Below are 18,359 nucleotides of genomic sequence, written 5' to 3'. Positions count from 1 at the left end.
ATGCATTCTAATTAAATGCTCCTATGAATAGATGAAGTTTGAACTCCCCCCCTCTCTCTCCCCCTCTCTCCCTATGCCCCCCCTCTCTCTCTCCCCCTCTCTCCCTATGCCCCCCCTCTCTCTCTCTCCCCTCTCTCCCTATGCCCCCCCTCTCTCTCTCTCCCCCCTCTCTCCCTATGCCCCCCCTCTCTCTCTCTCCCCCTCTCTCCCTATGCCCCCCCTCTCTCTCTCCCCCTCTCTCCCTATGAGCCTCCCTCTCTCTCTCTCCCCCTCTCTCCCTATGAGCCTCCCCCTCTCTCTCTATGCTCTCTCCCCCCTCTCTCTCTATGCTCTCTCCCCCCTCTCGCTCTCTCTCCTCCCCTCTCTCCCTACGCTCTCTCTCCCCCTATGCTCGCTTTCCTCTACATAGTGTATTAAATGTTCCCTCTTTCCCCTACATAGTGGATTAAATGTTCCCTCTTTCCTCTACATAGTGGATTAAATGTTCCCTCTTTCCCCTACATAGTGGATTAAATGTTCCCTCTTTCCCCTACATAGTTTAAACCAGGTGGATTAAATGTTCCCTCTTTCCCCCACATAGTTTAAACCAGATAGATTAAAGAAAGAAAAAACAGTGTTTCTGTCAGAGAGGTGGCTCCTGCCTTCTAGACACACTGTCTGGGCCCCAAATGGCACCCAATGCACTACTTTTGGATGAATTAAAACCCAGCTTTCAGTTAGGATAGCTAAGTACAGAAAGTAACAGCTAGATTACATCCCAAATGGCAGCATATTTAGGGCTGGGCAGTAAACCGTAAAAAAACAGTATTTTCATATTTTTTTTTACATTAAATAATTCAGTAATGAATATAAGAAATTATGGCTACCATCCACCTCTGGCCTGCTCGCCTCCCTACCACTGAGGAAGTACAGTTCCCGCTCAGCCCAGTCAAAACTGTTCGCTGCTCTGGCCCCCCAATGGTGGAACAAACTCCCTCACGACGCCAGGACAGCGGAGTCAATCACCACCTTCCGGAGACACCTGAAACCCCACCTCTTTAAGGAATACCTAGGATAGGATAAAGTAATCCTTCTCACCCCCCTTAAATGATTTAGATGCACTATTGTAAAGTGGCTGTTCCACTGGATGTCATAAGGTGAATTCACCAATTTGTAAGTCGCTCTGGATAAGAGCGTCTGCTAAATGACTTAAATGTAATGTAAATGTAATTCATTTTTCTCCGCCGGTAAGAAAACTTCTACACTGTAAAAAATGTTGGGTTGGATGACCCAACTGCTGGGTTGCAGGCACTGGGTCACTTAGTTGGGTTGTTTTCTTCCAATCCTGCCGGGTTATTGTTCTTTTTGGCCACCCGTGATGGTAAATGTCAGTCCCGTTAATCTGTTCTGTTGTATTGTCATCACATGTTAAGGTTGCACACTTTCTCTTTTGTAGTTTAAATGAGGCTCACACAAGTTGTCTGTCTGAAGAGGACCCTCCCCAGAACAATTATTTTCCAAATGTCCAAAATAATCTGACATCATCTCCAGACCTACTGCTGTTGGTCTTGGTCTGTGACTTATGAATAGATAATAACAGAGTAGCGTGAAAGGGGGGGGATGCAAATAGTAGCACTCAAAATGCTTGAAACATGTAGGTATTACAGACTCGGTCAAGGAGAGGTTGAAAATGAGAGTGAAGACACTTGCCAGTTGGGTCAGCGCATGCTCGACGTACATGTCCTGGTAATCCGTCTGGCCCAGCGGCCTTGTGAATGTTGCACCCGCTACAACCACGGGTTATTATTTGACCCTGCTGGTCATCTATGAACGTTTAAACATCTTGAAGAACAATCTGGCCTTAATGGCTATGTACTGTTATAATCTCCACCCGGCACAGACAGAAGAGGACTGGCCACCCCTCATAGCCTGGTTCCTCTCTAGGTTTCTTCCTAGGTTCTGGCCTTTCTAGGGAGCTTCTCCTAGCCACCGTGCTTCTACATCTGCATTGCTTGCTGTTTGGGGGTTTTAGGCTGGGCAGCACTTTGATTTTAATTTTGCACGCCCAATTTTTCAGTTTTTGATTTGTTAAAAAAGTTTGAAATATCCAATAAATGTCGTTCCACTTCATGATTGTGTCCCACTTGTTGTTGATTCTTCACCAAAAAATACAGTTTTATATCTTTATGTTTGAAGCCTGAAATGTGGCAAAAGGTCGCAAAGTTCAAGGGGGCCGAATACTTTCGCAAGGCACTGTATCAGCTGATGTAAAAATGACTTTATAAATCAATTTTATTGATTGATTGATTGATGGCTTGTTCATAACAAAACCCTTTGATACTACCAACTACTTTAGTAATTTTTTGTTGACACGATTAAGCAAATTTAGGCATGAATATGCAAACAACAAACGCTGAGCCTTCATATTCACCGGAGCAAATAATGAAAGACAAGCGCTGTACTTTTGAATTCCGAAAAAGTTAACGTGGAAGAGAAGAATAAATGATTGTTATCTATAAATAAAGGACAAACCATTTGGTACCGACAATCTGGACAGTCAATTTTCATGAGGTTGGTAGTGGAATACATTGCGACTCCTGTTTGCCACATCTTCAATCTAAGCCTAGGTTTCCTTAGGCCTGAAGGGAGGAAATGTCCACTGCCCAAGAACAGCACCCTTTATTGGTTCAAACAGCCGACCAATCAGGCTGTTACCGGCACTTAGCAAACTTTAGGGAAAAAACTGTTATTATACAGAATACTAAATGACAACAGACTTTCAACACGCTTATAGGGAAAGGCCCTCAACACGCTTATAGGGAAAGGCCTTCAACACACTTATAGGGAAAGGCCTTCAACACACTTATAGGGAAAGGCCTTCAACACACTTATAGGGAAAGGCCTTCAACACACTTATAGGGAAAGGCCTTCAACACACTTACAGGGAAAGGCCCTCAACACGCTTATAGGGAAAGGCCTTCAACACACTTATAGGGAAAGGCCTTCAACACGCTTATAGGGAAAGGCCTTCAACACACTTATAGGGAAAGGCCTTCAACACGCTTATAGGGAAAGGCCTTCAACACACTTATAGGGAAAGGCCTTCAACACGCTTATAGGGAAAGGCCTTCAACACGCTTATAGGGAAAGGCCCTCAACACGCTTATAGGGAAAGGCCTTCAACACGCTTACAGGGAAAGGCCTTCAACACGCTTATAGGGAAAGGCCCTCAACAAGGCCCTCAACACGCTTATAGGGAAAGGCCTTCAACACGCTTACAGGGAAAGGCCTTCAACACGCTTATAGGGAAAGGCCTTCAACACGCTTATAGGGAAAGGCCTTCAACACGCTTATAGGGAAAGGCCCTCAACAAGGCCCTCAACACGCTTATAGGGAAAGGCCTTCAACACGCTTACAGGGAAAGGCCTTCAACACGCTTATAGGGAAAGGCCTTCAACACGCTTATAGGGAAAGGCCTTCAACACGCTTATAGGGAAAGGCCCTCAACAAGGCCCTCAACACGCTTATAGGGAAAGGCCTTCAACACGCTTACAGGGAAAGGCCTTCAACACGCTTATAGGGAAAGGCGCTCAACAAGGCCCTCAACACGCTTATAGGGAAAGGCCTTCAACACGCTTACAGGGAAAGGCCTTCAACACGCTTATAGGGAAAGGCCTTCAACACGCTTATAGGGAAAGGCCTTCAACACGCTTATAGGGAAAGGCCCTCAACACGCTTATAGGGAAAGGCCTTCAACACGCTTATAGGGAAAGGCCTTCAACACGCTTATAGGGAAAGGCCTTCAACACGCTTATAGGGAAAGGCCCTCAACAAGGCCCTCAACACGCTTATAGGGAAAGGCCTTCAACACGCTTACAGGGAAAGGCCTTCAACACGCTTATAGGGAAAGGCCTTCAACACGCTTATAGGGAAAGGCCTTCAACACGCTTATAGGGAAAGGCCCTCAACACGCTTATAGGGAAAGGCCTTCAACACCCTTATAGGGAAAGGCCTTCAACACGCTTATAGGGAAAGGCCTTCAACACGCTTATAGGGAAAGGCCTTCAACACGCTTATAGGGAAAGGCCTTCAACACGCTTATAGGGAAAGGCCCTCAACACGCTTATAGGGAAAGGCCTTCAACACGCTTATAGGGAAAGGCCTTCAACACGCTTATAGGGAAAGGCCTTCAACACGCTTATAGGGAAAGGCCTTCAACACGCTTATAGGGAAAGGCCCTCAACACGCTTATAGGGAAAGGCCCTCAACACGCTTATAGGGAAAGGCCTTCAACACGCTTATAGGGAAAGGCCCTCAACACGCTTACAGGGAAAGGCCTTCAACACGCTTATAGGGAAAGGCCCTCAACACGCTTATAGGGAAAGGCCTTCAACACGCTTATAGGGAAAGGCCTTCAACACGCTTATAGGGAAAGGCCCTCAACAAGGCCCTCAACACGCTTATAGGGAAAGGCCTTCAACACGCTTACAGGGAAAGGCCTTCAACACGCTTATAGGGAAAGGCCTTCAACACGCTTATAGGGAAAGGCCCTCAACACGCTTATAGGGAAAGGCCCTCAACACGCTTATAGGGAAAGGCCCTCAACACGCTTATAGGGAAAGGCCCTCAACACGCTTATAGGGAAAGGCCCTCAACACGCTTATAGGGAAAGGCCCTCAACACGCTTATAGGGAAAGGCCCTCAACACGCTTATAGGGAAAGGCCCTCAACACGCTTATAGGGAAAGGCCCTCAACACGCTTATAGGGAAAGGCCCTCAACACGCTTATAGGGAAAGGCCCTCAACACGCTTATAGGGAAAGGCCCTCAACACGCTTACAGGGAAAGGCCTTCAACACGCTTACAGGGAAAGGCCCTCAACACGCTTACAGGGAAAGGCCCTCAACACGCTTATAGGGAAAGGCCCTCAACACGCTTATAGGGAAAGGCCCTCAACACGCTTATAGGGAAAGGCCCTCAACACGCCCTTATAGGGAAAGGCCCTCAACACGCTTATAGGGAAAGGCCCTCAACACGCTTATAGGGAAAGGCCCTCAACACGCTTATAGGGAAAGGCCCTCAACACGCTTATAGGGAAAGGCCCTCAACACGCTTATAGGGAAAGGCCCTCAACACGCTTATAGGGAAAGGCCCTCAACACGCTTATAGGGAAAGGCCCTCAACACGCTTATAGGGAAAGGCCCTCAACACGCTTATAGGGAAAGGCCCTCAACACGCTTATAGGGAAAGGCCCTCAACACGCTTATAGGGAAAGGCCCTCAACACGCTTATAGGAAAGGCCCTCAACACGCTTATAGGGAAAGGCCCTCAACACGCTTATAGGGAAAGGCCCTCAACACGCTTATAGGGAAAGGCCCTCAACACGCTTATAGGGAAAGGCCCTCAACACGCTTATAGGGAAAGGCCCTCAACACGCTTATAGGGAAAGGCCTCAACACGCTTACAGGGAAAGGCCTTCAACACGCTTACAGGGAAAGGCCCTCAACACGCTTATAGGGAAAGGCCCTCAACACGCTTATAGGGAAAGGCCCTCAACACGCTTATAGGGAAAGGCCCTCAACACGCTTATAGGGAAAGGCCCTCAACACGCTTATAGGGAAAGGCCCTCAACACGCTTATAGGGAAAGGCCCTTATAGGGAAAGGCCCTCAACACGCTTATAGGGAAAGGCCCTCAACACGCTTATAGGGAAAGGCCCTCAACACGCTTATAGGGAAAGGCCCTCAACACGCTTATAGGGAAAGGCCCTCAACACGCTTATAGGGAAAGGCCCTCAACACGCTTATAGGGAAAGGCCCTCAACACGCTTATAGGGAAAGGCCTTCAACACACTTACAGGGAAAGGCCCTCAACACACTTATAGGGAAAGGCCTTCAACACGCTTATAGGGAAAGGCTATTCAACACGCTTATAGGGAAAGGCCTTCAACACGCTTATAGGGAAAGGCCCTCAACACGCTTATAGGGAAAGGCCCTCAACACGCTTACAGGGAAAGGCCCTCAACACGCTTATAGGGAAAGGCCTTCAACACGCTTATAGGGAAAGGCCCTCAACACGCTTATAGGGAAAGGCCCTCAACACGCTTATAGGGAAAGGCCTTCAACACACTTACAGGGAAAGGCCCTCAACACGCTTATAGGAAAGGCCTTCAACACGCTTATAGGAAAGGCCTTCAACAGGGAAAGGCCCTCAACACGCTTATAGGGAAAGGCCCTCAACACGCTTATAGGGAAAGGCCCTCAACACGCTTATAGGGAAAGGCCCTCAACACGCTTATAGGGAAAGGCCCTCAACACGCTTATAGGGAAAGGCCCTCAACACGCTTATAGGAAAGGCCCTCAACACGCTTATAGGGAAAGGCCCTCAACACGCTTATAGGGAAAGGCCCTCAACACGCTTATAGGAAAGGCCCTCAACACGCTTATAGGGAAAGGCCCTCAACACGCTTATAGGGAAAGGCCTTCAACACGCTTACAGGGAAAGGCCCTCAACACGCTTATAGGGAAAGGCCTTCAACACGCTTACAGGAAAGGCCATCAACACGCTTATAGGGAAAGGCCTTCAACACGCTTATAGGGAAAGGCCCTCAACACGCTTATAGGGAAAGGCCTTCAACACGCTTATAGGGAAAGGCCCTCAACACGCTTATAGGGAAAGGCCCTCAACACGCTTATAGGGAAAGGCCCTCAACACGCTTATAGGGAAAGGCCCTCAACACGCTTATAGGGAAAGGCCCTCAACACGCTTATAGGGAAAGGCCCTCAACACGCTTATAGGGAAAGGCCCTCAACACGCTTATAGGGAAAGGCCTTCAACACGCTTATAGGGAAAGGCCCTCAACACGCTTATAGGGAAAGGCCCTCAACACGCTTATCGGAAAGGCCCTCAACACGCTTATAGGGAAAGTCCCTCAACACGCTTATAGGGAAAGGCCCTCAACACGCTTATAGGGAAAGGCCTTCAACACGCTTATAGGGAAAGGCCTTCAACACGCTTATAGGGAAAGGCCCTCAACACGCTTATAGGGAAAGGCCCTCAACACGCTTATAGGGAAAGGCCCTCAACACGCTTATAGGGAAAGGCCTTCAACACGCTTATAGGGAAAGGCCCTCAACACGCTTATAGGGAAAGGCCCTCAACACGCTTATAGGGAAAGGCCCTCAACACGCTTATAGGGAAAGGCCCTCAACACGCTTATAGGGAAAGGCCCTCAACACGCTTATAGGGAAAGGCCCTCAACACGCTTATAGGGAAAGGCCTTCAACACGCTTATCGGGAAAGGCCTTCAACACGCTTATAGGGAAAGGCCATCAACACGCTTATAGGGAAAGTAGACACCTTGCTGTTCTGAGGATAAAAGGGGGGCGGGGGTGCAACTCAATATTAGGAAGGTGTTCCTAATGTTTTGTTCACTCAGTGTATATATTTACTATAGAATCCATAGGTGGTCTGTCGCCCATATACCATAGACTCACTTTAAAATCCATATGTTGTCTGTAATCCCATTTATTTTACAAAGCCCTTTTTTTTTTTTACATCAGCAAATGTCACAATGTGCTTTACAGAAACCCAGCCTAACCCCCCCCCCCCACCCCACCCCCCTAAAGAACAAGCAATGCAGATGCAGAAGCCCAGTGGAGAGAAGAAAAAAAACTCCCTAGAAAAGTCCCGGAATCTACACTGTAAAAATAGAACGTCTCACATCATGATCGTGTAATGAAACCATGACAAGTAGAGAATCTGACCTGAGATCAGCTGATTGGATAACCCATTCACCCTGATCTATTGCACCTCATGGCACAACAAGCTGCTTTTAATACCAATAACGATTATACTTTTTTTTTTCTTCCCCCCCCCCGCAAACATGCATATAACATTGTGTAAAAATAACAATGAATTAAGTCTTAAAATGTTGAATTACCCACAATACTCTGAAAACAGAGACACGTCAAGATAGAAAGGGCGAAGAGATGAAAACTAGACTTCCGATGAGTTCAAATCCCTCAGTTCTCCATGTTTGGTTGTCATGCATCTGAACAGATCAATGGATGATGGTACTTTTGATTATCTCGTGATCTCGACGAAACAACAAAACAACTTTTGTTATGAGATAAATAGGGAACCATTTTTCTTTTCTTCATATGTCCTCTTTGGACTTTCATAGTATCCTGCAATGCTTGCTGTAAAACCCAATGATGTGCATAAACCCTGGATGACTGACAGGAGGTGTTGTATTGAAGCCACAGGGCAGCCATCTTGGCACTCCTTTTCCATTGTAAAAAATATTTTGTAAAGCTATAGAAATTGATTTTTTTAATGCCTACATTCATTTTTGACATGTTAATAATATTACAGACATGTTAATGCATACTTTAAAATCGTGTGAGCTAACCATTAACATTTAAAATGTACAAATATATAATTTTTAAATGTCCTTAATATATATATTTTTTTGGGGGGGGAGTACTAATATTACTATCCACACTACAACAAAGAAATACATGTAATTTTGTCCTTGAAACATTTAATTGAAATAGAATTCCATCCATTCCTATGGAGGACTGTTCCTACTGGGCAGTACCAATATGGCCGACCGGTGGCTTCAAAGCCTGTCAATGGACAAATACACAGCATCAACAATCCAGGGTTCATATACATCGTACATCATTGGTAAAACCTCTAGTCACCGCTGGTGGTTGGCGCACAATGCCTGCCAAAAATGGTTAAAACTGGCAAATGATCAGATACATAAACCAATGTTAACCATTAGAATATTCCAGAAGGAGCGATCTAATTCTTCACTCGTCAGGAGGTGAAACACCATCATAGCGTTTAGAAGCTATAGAGGGAGAGAGAAAGCTTATCTTTTGGTGACGTTATCTAATTCGGTACTAAACAGAACACCAAATGAGTGTTTTGAACCTTTTTTAAGGTGGGTCTCCCAGTCCCTGGCAAGGTGTTACACAACACATGATGAACTGGTGTTACAACACACTATGTCGCGTTTCAATACTCCAGTCAAGTTAAGCTTTCGTCTCCTTTCACGTCGGTGGGCAGCTAGTTTTGGTGTTACAAAACATTTAATTTGATCAATCGGGTGGAGATTTTAAGAGCACCTGTCCATTAAGACCAGATCGATCGTTAATCAAGACATTCATAGATGACCAGCAGGGTCAAATAATAACCACAGTGGTTTGAAGGGTGCAACAGGTCAGCATCTCAGGAGTAAATGTCAGTTGGCTTTTCAGAGGTCAAGACGGCAAGTCCATGAGAGAGAAGGAGACAGAGAAGAGAAACAGCAAATTGATTTTTAGAGAACTCAGCTGACTTCATGGATTTTTCTTACAAAATAGTAAACAACTTGTTGGATCTTGGAGTCCCCCTCTCTGTTCTCTTCATGGGAACAGATTTATAAGTCTGCTGAAGTTGTGTCCCAAACGGCACCCTATTCCGTACACGGTGAACTACTTTTGACCAGGGCCCATATGACTCAGTAAATCAAATCAAATGGTCACATGCACATATTTAGCAGATGTTATTGCGGGTGTAGCGAAATGCTTGTGTTTCTAGCTCTAAAAGTGCAATAGTATCTAACAATTCACAAAAATACACACAAATCTAAAAGTAAAATTAATGGAATTAAGAAATATATAAATATTAGGATGAGCAATGTCAGAGTGGCATTGATTAAATACAGTATATACACATGAGGTGCGTAAAGCTGTGTGCAAACATTATAAAAGTGAACAGTGATTCCATGTCTCTGTATGTAGGGCAGCTTCTAAGGTGTGGGGTTGAGTAACCAGGTGGAAGCAGGCTAGTGATGGCTATTTAACAGTCTGATGGCATTGAGATAGAAGCTGATTTTCAGTCTCTTCGTCCCATCTCTGATGCACCTGTACTGACCTCGCCTTCTGGATGATAGCGGGGTGAACAGGCAGTGGCTCGGGTGGTTGTTGCCCTTGATCTTTTTGGCTTTCCTGTGACATCGGGTGGTGTAGGTTTCCTGGAGGGCAGGTAGTTTGCCCCCGGTGATGCGTTGCGTAGACCTCACTACCCTCTGGAGAGCCTTACGGTTGTGGGCGGAGCAGTTGCCGTACCAGGTGGTGATACAGCCCGACGGGATGCTCTCAATTGTGCATCTGTAAAAGTATGTGAGGGTTTTAGGTGACAAGCCAAATTTCGTCAGCCTCCTGAGGTTGAAGAGGCACTATTGCACCTTCTTCTGTCTGTGTGGGTGGACCATTTCAGTTTGTCAGTGATGTGTACACCGAGGAACTTAAAACTTTCCACCTTCTCCACTGCGGTTCCGTCGATGTGGATAGGGGGCGTGCTCCCTCTTCTGTTTCCTGAAGTCCATGATCAGCTCCTTCGTTTTGTTGATGTTGAGGGAGAGGTTACTTTCCACCAGGGCCCTCACCTCCTCTGTAGGAAGTCTCGTCACTGTTGGAAATCAGGTCATCTATGGCTGTGTCGTCTGCAAACTTGATGATTGTGTTGGAGGCGTGGCCACGCAGTCATGGGTGAACAGGAAGTACAGGAGAGGGCTGAGCACGCACCCTTGTGGTGCCCCAGTGTTGAGGATCAGCGAAGTGGAGGTTGTTGTTTCCTACCTTTATCGACGGGGTAGCGGCTCGTCGGGAAGTCCATGACCCAGTTTGCATAAGGCGGGGTTCAAACCCAGGACCCCGAACTTGGAGGGTACTACGGTGCTGAAGGCTGAGCTATAGTCAATGAACAGCATTCTCACATCAGGTATTCTGGAGAGACTCTCATATGATACTCAGGGTACATCCCAAATAGCCATCCTATTCACTACGTAGTCCACTACTCTTCCACCAGGACAAGAGGAATACCTACAGTTGAAGCCGGAAGTTTACATAACACTTAGTTTGGAGTCATTACGACTTCAACTGTAGGTATTCCTCTTGCCCAGGTGGGACAGTAGTGCACTACGTAGTGAATAGGATGGCCATTTGGGATGTAGCCCCGAGTATCATGTGAGTGTCTCTCCAGTTATCAGAGTGTGGGTCGTCGATGCTCACAACAATGATTGACTGTATGGATGTTTTCTGTATGTAACCCTCCCACTGGGAACACACTGGTTGAATCAGCGTTGTTTCCATGTCATTTCAATGCCCAGTAGGTTGTGACCAAGTCACTTGACTGGATGTGCGATGCTTAGTTAAATGGTTATACAATTGCAATGGTATAAAGTACTTCAGTAAAAAAATTCTTTAAAGTACTACTTTGGGGGGGGGGTATCTGTACTTTACTATTTATATTTGACAACTTTTACTTCACTACATTCCTAAAGAAAATCTTATACTTTTTACTCTGTACATTTTCCCTGACACCCGAATGTATTCGTTCCATTTTGAATGCTTATCAGGACAGGAAAATGGTCTAATTCACACACTTATCAAGAGACACATCCCTGGTCATCCCTACTGACTCTGATCTGGAGGACTCACTAAACAGAGAACATCCCTACTGCCTCTGATCTGGAGGACTCACTAAACAGAGAACATCCCTGGTCCTCCCTACTGCCTCTGATCTGGAGGACTCACTAAACAGAGAACATCCCTGGTCATCGCTACTGACTCTGATCTGGAGGACTCACTAAACAGAGAACATCCCTAGTCGTCCCTACTGCCTCTGATCTGGAGGACTCACTAAACAGAGAACATCCCTAGTCGTCCCTACTGCCTCTGATCTGGAGGACTCACTAAACAGAGAACATCCCTGGTCATCCCTACTGCCTCTGATCTGGAGGACTCACTAAACAGAGAACATCCCTAGTCGTCCCTACTGCCTCTGATCTGGAGGACTCACTAAACAGAGAACATCCCTGGTCAGCCCTACTGCCTCTGATCTGGAGGACTCACTAAACAGAGAACATCCCTAGTCATCCCTACTGACTCTGATCTGGAGGACTCACTAAACAGAGAACATCCCTGGTCATCCCTACTGCCTCTGATCTGGAGGACTCACTAAACAGAGAACATCCCTGGTCATCCCTACTGCCTCTGATCTGGAGAACTCACTAAACAGAGAACATCCCTGGTCCTCCCTACTGCCTCTGATCTGGAGGACTCACTAAACAGAGAACATCCCTGGTCATCCCTACTGCCTCTGATCTGGAGAACTCACTAAACAGAGAACATCCCTGGTCCTCCCTACTGCCTCTGATCTGGAGGACTCACTAAACAGAGAACATCCCTGGTCATCCCTACTGCCTCTGATCTGGAGGACTCACTAAACAGAGAACATCCCTGGTCATCCCTACTGCCTCTGATCTGGAGGACTCACTAAACAGAGAACATCCCTGGTCATCCCTACTGCCTCTGATCTGGAGGACTCACTAAACAGAGAACATCCCTGGTCGTCCCTACTGCCTCTGATCTGGAGGACTCACTAAACAGAGAACATCCCTGGTCATCCCTACTGCCTCTGATCTGGAGGACTTACTAAACAGAGAACATCCCTGGTCATCCCTACTGCCTCTGATCTGGAGGACTTACTAAACAGAGAACATCCCTGGTCGTCCCTACTGCCTCTGATCTGGAGGACTCACTAAACAGAGAACATCCCTAGTCATCCCTACTGCCTCTGATCTGGAGGACTCACTAAACAGAGAACATCCCTGGTCGTCCCTACTGCCTCTGATCTGGCGGACTCACTAAACAGAGAACATCCCTGGTCATCCCTACTGCCTCTGATCTGGAGGACTCACTAAACAGAGAACATCCCTGGTCGTCCCTACTGCCTCTGATCTGGCGGACTCACTAAACAGAGAACATCCCTAGTCATCCCTACTGCCTCTGATCTGGAGGACTCACTAAACAGAGAACATCCCTAGTCATCCCTACTGCCTCTGATCTGGAGGACTCACTAAACAGAGAACATCCCTAGTCATCCCTACTGCCTCTGATCTGGAGGACTCACTAAACAGAGAACATCCCTGGTCATCCCTACTGCCTCTGATCTGGAGGACTCACTAAACAGAGAACATCCCTAGTCATCCCTACTGCCTCTGATCTGGAGGACTCACTAAACAGAGAACATCCCTGGTCATCCCTACTGCCTCTGATCTGGAGGACTCACTAAACAGAGAACATCCCTGGTCATCCCTACTGCCTCTGGTCTGGAGGACTCACTAAACAGAGAACATCCCTGGTCATCCCTACTGCCTCTGATCTGGAGGACTCACTAAACAGAGAACATCCCTAGTCATCCCTACTGCCTCTGATCTGGAGGACTCACTAAACAGAGAACATCCCTGGTCGTCCCTACTGCCTCTGATCTGGAGGACTCACTAAACAGAGAACATCCCTGGTCATCTCTACTGCCTCTGATCTGGAGGACTCACTAAACAGAGAACATCCCTGGTCATCCCTACTGCCTCTGATCTGGAGGACTCACTAAACAGAGAACATCCCTGGTCATCCCTACTGCCTCTGATCTGGAGGACTCACTAAACAGAGAACATCCCTGGTCATCGCTACTGCCTCTGATCTGGCGGACTCACTAAACAGAGAACATCCCTGGTCAACCCTACTGCCTCTGATCTGGCGGACTCACTAAACAGAGAACATCCCTGGTCATCCCTACTGCCTCTGATCTGGAGGACTCACTAAACAGAGAACATCCCTACTGCCTCTGATCTGGAGGACTCACTAAACAGAGAACATCCCTGGTCGTCCCTACTGCCTCTGATCTGGAGAACTCACTAAACAGAGAACATCCCTACTGCCTCTGATCTGGAGGACTCACTAAACAGAGAACATCCCTGGTCATCCCTACTGCCTCTGATCTGGAGGACTCACTAAACAGAGAACATCCCTGGTCATCCCTACTGCCTCTGATCTGGAGGACTCACTAAACAGAGAACATCCCTGGTCGTCCCTACTGCCTCTGATCTGGAGGACTCACTAAACAGAGAACATCCCTGGTCATCCCTACTGCCTCTGATCTGGAGGACTCACAAAACAGAGAACATCCCTGGTCAGCCCTACTGCCTCTGATCTGGAGGACTCACTAAACAGAGAACATCCCTAGTCATCCCTACTGCCTCTGATCTGGAGGACTCACTAAACAGAGAACATCCCTACTGCCTCTGATCTGGAGGACTCACTAAACACAGAACATCCCTACTGCCTCTGATCTGGAGGACTCACTAAACAGAGAACATCCCTACTGCCTCTGATCTGGAGGACTCACTAAACACAGAACATCCCTACTGCCTCTGATCTGGAGGACTCACTAAACAGAGAACATCCCTACTGCCTCTGATCTGGAGGACTCACTAAACACAAATGCTTCAATTGTCATGCCTGAGTGTTGGCGTGTCCCTCTGGCTATCAGTAAATACAAGGAAAAACAAGAAAATGGTGCTGTCTGGTTTGCTAAATATAGGGGATTTAAAATGATTTTAGCAATAACATTTACTTTTGATGGTTAGACTTTTACTCAGGTAGTATTTTACTGGGTGACTTTCACTTTTACTAAAGTAACCTATGACAATTGGGGACTTTTTCCACCACTGATACAATGTGAATCAGAGATTCTTCACAGAAATAAGTACAGGGTGGCTTTTAACTAGCCAATATTAGAAAGACAATTTTATCCCCAATGAAAAGTAGATTTACATTAAATACAAAGCTTTACATGAAATACAATGCAATTATTTTGTGATATAACTTCGCACCGCAGAGAATTGTAGCCAACAACTCCACATTTCCAAGGCGACAGAGTCTACTTCCACAAGTTGTTAAACCAACTTCAGCAGAGTTGAGTTCCGTGAATATTTTTTTATCTACAACGAAATCCTACTGTCCAAACACTTCATTCTAAACTTGTTAACAACTGTTGCTTACCTCCATCCTTGAGGAATTCGCGATATGCACCTTTTCCTGCCCTCTTCTCTGTCTCCTCGGATGACCGCGCTGCTGCGTTTGAGCGAAGCCACTTCAGAGGCTGGAGAGCTCTCCTACACTACTAACGCGGATAGGGAAGGAGAGATGTGAGCACACTCCTTGAACAGCGGAGGTCTGTGTTTACAGATAACTACACTGTCGTATCTTCACAGGCAGTGTACGAGACGAGGTTGATCGAATGAGAGAGAGGGAGTGGCGGAGGCTTCAGTTTTGCGCGCAGTTGCATTGATGCCACTCTTCTCGCACAACAGTTGAACGATATATTGAGGCTGATGATTTAAGTATGCTATTGGCCTTGGCAGACGTCATTGTGCAAACAAGTCGATATATTTCGCAAGACACTAGTTTGTTGTTGAAGAAATAGAATACTGAGCTTCAACCTGGTATCATTGCATTTCGTATTATTCTTTACTTATTAAAATCGGGACATTCCATTTAGTATGATATGTTACGTTTAACCCAGGGTCGTTACAGTATGTATTCATTTGTGGGTGTCCATCATCCATTTTGGATGATATGTTACGTAATTCGTATTATATGCCCCGGATTCGCAAAACGTACAATATGTTACGAATTGTCAAAACGTGTTATATTATACACATGTTCACACATGTACAATATGTTATGAATTTGCAAAACGTATGATATGTTACAAATTCTAGCTAGGTTGCTAGGGGTTAGGGTTAAGTTTGGGAGTTTGGGTTAGGGTTTGGGGAAAGGGAAGGGTTAGCTAACAGGGTTAAAGTTAGGGTTTGGGGAAAGGGAAGGGTTAGCTAAAAGGGTTCAAGTTAGGGTTTGGGGAAAGGGAAGGGTTAGCTAACAGGGTTAAAGTTAGGGTTTGGGGAAAGGGAAGGGTTAGCTAACAGGGTTAAAGTTAGGGTTTGGGGAAAGGGAAGGGTTAGCTAACATGCTAAGTAGTTCCAAAGTATCTCAAAAGCAGTAAAAGTAGTTGAAAAATTGCTCATTATCAAGAGATTAGATGAGATTCAAACTCGCAATCTTTAGGTTGCTCGAAGTTTACATTATAGACCTACCAACCACCCTACTTTCGTTTTTTCCTTAAGTAACTGTCTTATGTATCTGTCTTATGTCACCATATCAAACGTAACATACTAAATCATACTAAATATAGTCTTGGGATTATGTACAAAATAATACGAAATGCTCTTAGACCAAGTTGCGAACTTGGATAAAATACTTTTTAAACAAACATTCAAACTGGTGTGGAGGTATGACCATAACAGCTGTGTTTTCATATTAAACATGTCATCTAATTCAGAACTTATGGACCACATCATCAACCACATCATCATGATCAACATCATCATCATCATTAACCACATCATCTTCATCAACATCAGCATCATCATTAACCACATCATCTTCATCATCATCATCATTAACCACATCATCATCAACCACAACATCATCATTAACCACATCATCTTCATCAACATCATCATCATCATTAACCACATCATCTTCATCAACATCATCATCATCATTAACCACATCATCATCAACCACAACATCATCATTAACCACATCATTATCATTAACCACATCATCATCATTAACCACATCATCTTCAACATCATCATCATTAATCACATCATCTTCATCAACATCATCATCATCATTAACCACATCAACATCATCATCATCATTAACCACATCATCAACCACAACATCATCATTAACCACATCATCTTCATCAACATCATCATTAACCACATCATCTTCATCAACATCATCATCATCATCAACCACATCTTCATCAACATCATCATCATCATTAACCACATCATCATCAACATTGTGTCTTTGGCTATGCCGGATTAAGTAATATGACATGCTATTCTATAAAATAATTTATCCGTAATTAATATTACCTGATTGAGCTAATCACGTAAATGTAATTAACTAGAGAGTCGGGCACCATGAAATAATATTTATAGAGCTGTTATCTTCCGAATAAACTCTTAAAGAACTCGTAATATTTTACATCAATAGCAGTCAATATTAATCTTCACCTTAATTCAGTCTCATCTGAAAGTTATAAATTCTTGGTTATCTTCACGAACCCTGGCTAACAAGTTGAATCAGCAATACAAAATTGGGTTTAATTATTTATTTACTAAATAACTAACTAATCACACAGAATTACACAGAATTAATCATAACTTGATTACATAAAGGAAAATGTCCCTAGCGGAACAGATATGACAGCTTGTTACACAAAAGAAAAGGGGCTGGGTTTGAGTGAAAGAGCGGGAAGACTGAGGAACAAAGGGCTAAGCTGTGCTATCGTAAATACAGTATCTTATGCATTCTAAATTACCGCCCATTTGGAAAAGGAAAATGCAATAAAGATTTACTCTGAGCTGCGCTTCGGTAGGTTGGTGGTAGATGGAAGGCCGTGTTGCCCAACCGAGTCCTTTGAAGAATGTCTCTGCTGGTAAATTGAATACGCTGCAGTAACATCACTGTGTGGTAGACGGGATACTCTGTCTGTTCCTTCCTAACCTGCGTTTGCACCTGCTGTTGCTAACTTAAAGGCTCGGAGGTATCGCTTCTGTAGTGAATAAGAGTTCAAAGTTCATACCATTCGCAACCAAAGCTCACGCTGATGTTGGCTTCGTTCTGTAGTTATTATCTGAACCATTCTGACATCGGACCGTCGTCCTCACATCCTCGGAAAAGGAGGTTATATTGTCGTCAAGGCTTTATATGGTGGAGCAAGAAGGGTGTGTCTGAAAAGTTTTATAACCCATGTCTCTTCGCAGACGCGGGCCACTGATCGAGCAGAGCCCTGACCTTATGAAAACCCAATTCTTACATTTTAGAAGCTAAAATCACATTTCATCCCATCACGAATAATTTCATATTCAAACATTTAAATTGAACAACAATTCTATGTGAATCCGATAACTCTGATGTGTAGACTTTCCACTGTAGAGTTTATGTCATCTTATCATTGATGAGAATGTCTCAGATGACAACCGAACTGACATCATATTCATTAAGTACCACCACATATTTTCAATTGGTCGGATTACCAGAATATAGTTAATTTCCCCCCACCTTCTGATGTTCCCAGAATCTCTATGTTAATCAAGGTATTTGCAAATGTAACAACAGTAAGGTGGAGAGAGGAAAAAGAAAAAGGGGGAGAGGTATTTATGACTGTCATAAACCAACCCCCAGGCCAACGTCATGACAAAATCATCATCTACATCATCATCACCATCAACCACATCATCATCATCATTAACCACATCATCATCATCATCCACATCATCATCACCATCATCATCAACCACATCATCAACCACATCATCATCAACCACATCATCATCATCATCATTAACCACATCATAATCATCATCATTAACCACATCATCATCACCATCATCATTAAC

At 45.0% G+C, this 18,359-nt stretch overlaps 1 protein-coding gene across 1 annotated transcript in view; it reads right to left on the bottom strand.

The window, feature by feature from the left end:
• zgc:153184 (uncharacterized protein LOC751652 homolog) overlaps nt 1-15,212 on the bottom strand; it is a 73,178-nt gene extending 57,966 nt beyond the window's left edge. Inside the window, 1 exon segment of the mRNA XM_064985413.1 lies at nt 14,878-15,212. Coding sequence (XP_064841485.1) covers nt 14,878-14,883 — 6 coding nt within the window. The 5' untranslated portion in view covers nt 14,884-15,212.
• Nucleotides 15,213-18,359: the final 3,147 nt, after the last annotated feature.

The sequence above is a fragment of the Oncorhynchus masou genome, chromosome 13 (genome assembly GCF_036934945.1).
Source record: "Oncorhynchus masou masou isolate Uvic2021 chromosome 13, UVic_Omas_1.1, whole genome shotgun sequence".
In the NCBI taxonomy this organism is placed as follows: domain Eukaryota; kingdom Metazoa; phylum Chordata; class Actinopteri; order Salmoniformes; family Salmonidae; genus Oncorhynchus; species Oncorhynchus masou.
Note: the sequence above shows the minus strand (reverse complement) of the source record. Positions and strands in the feature narration are given on the sequence as shown.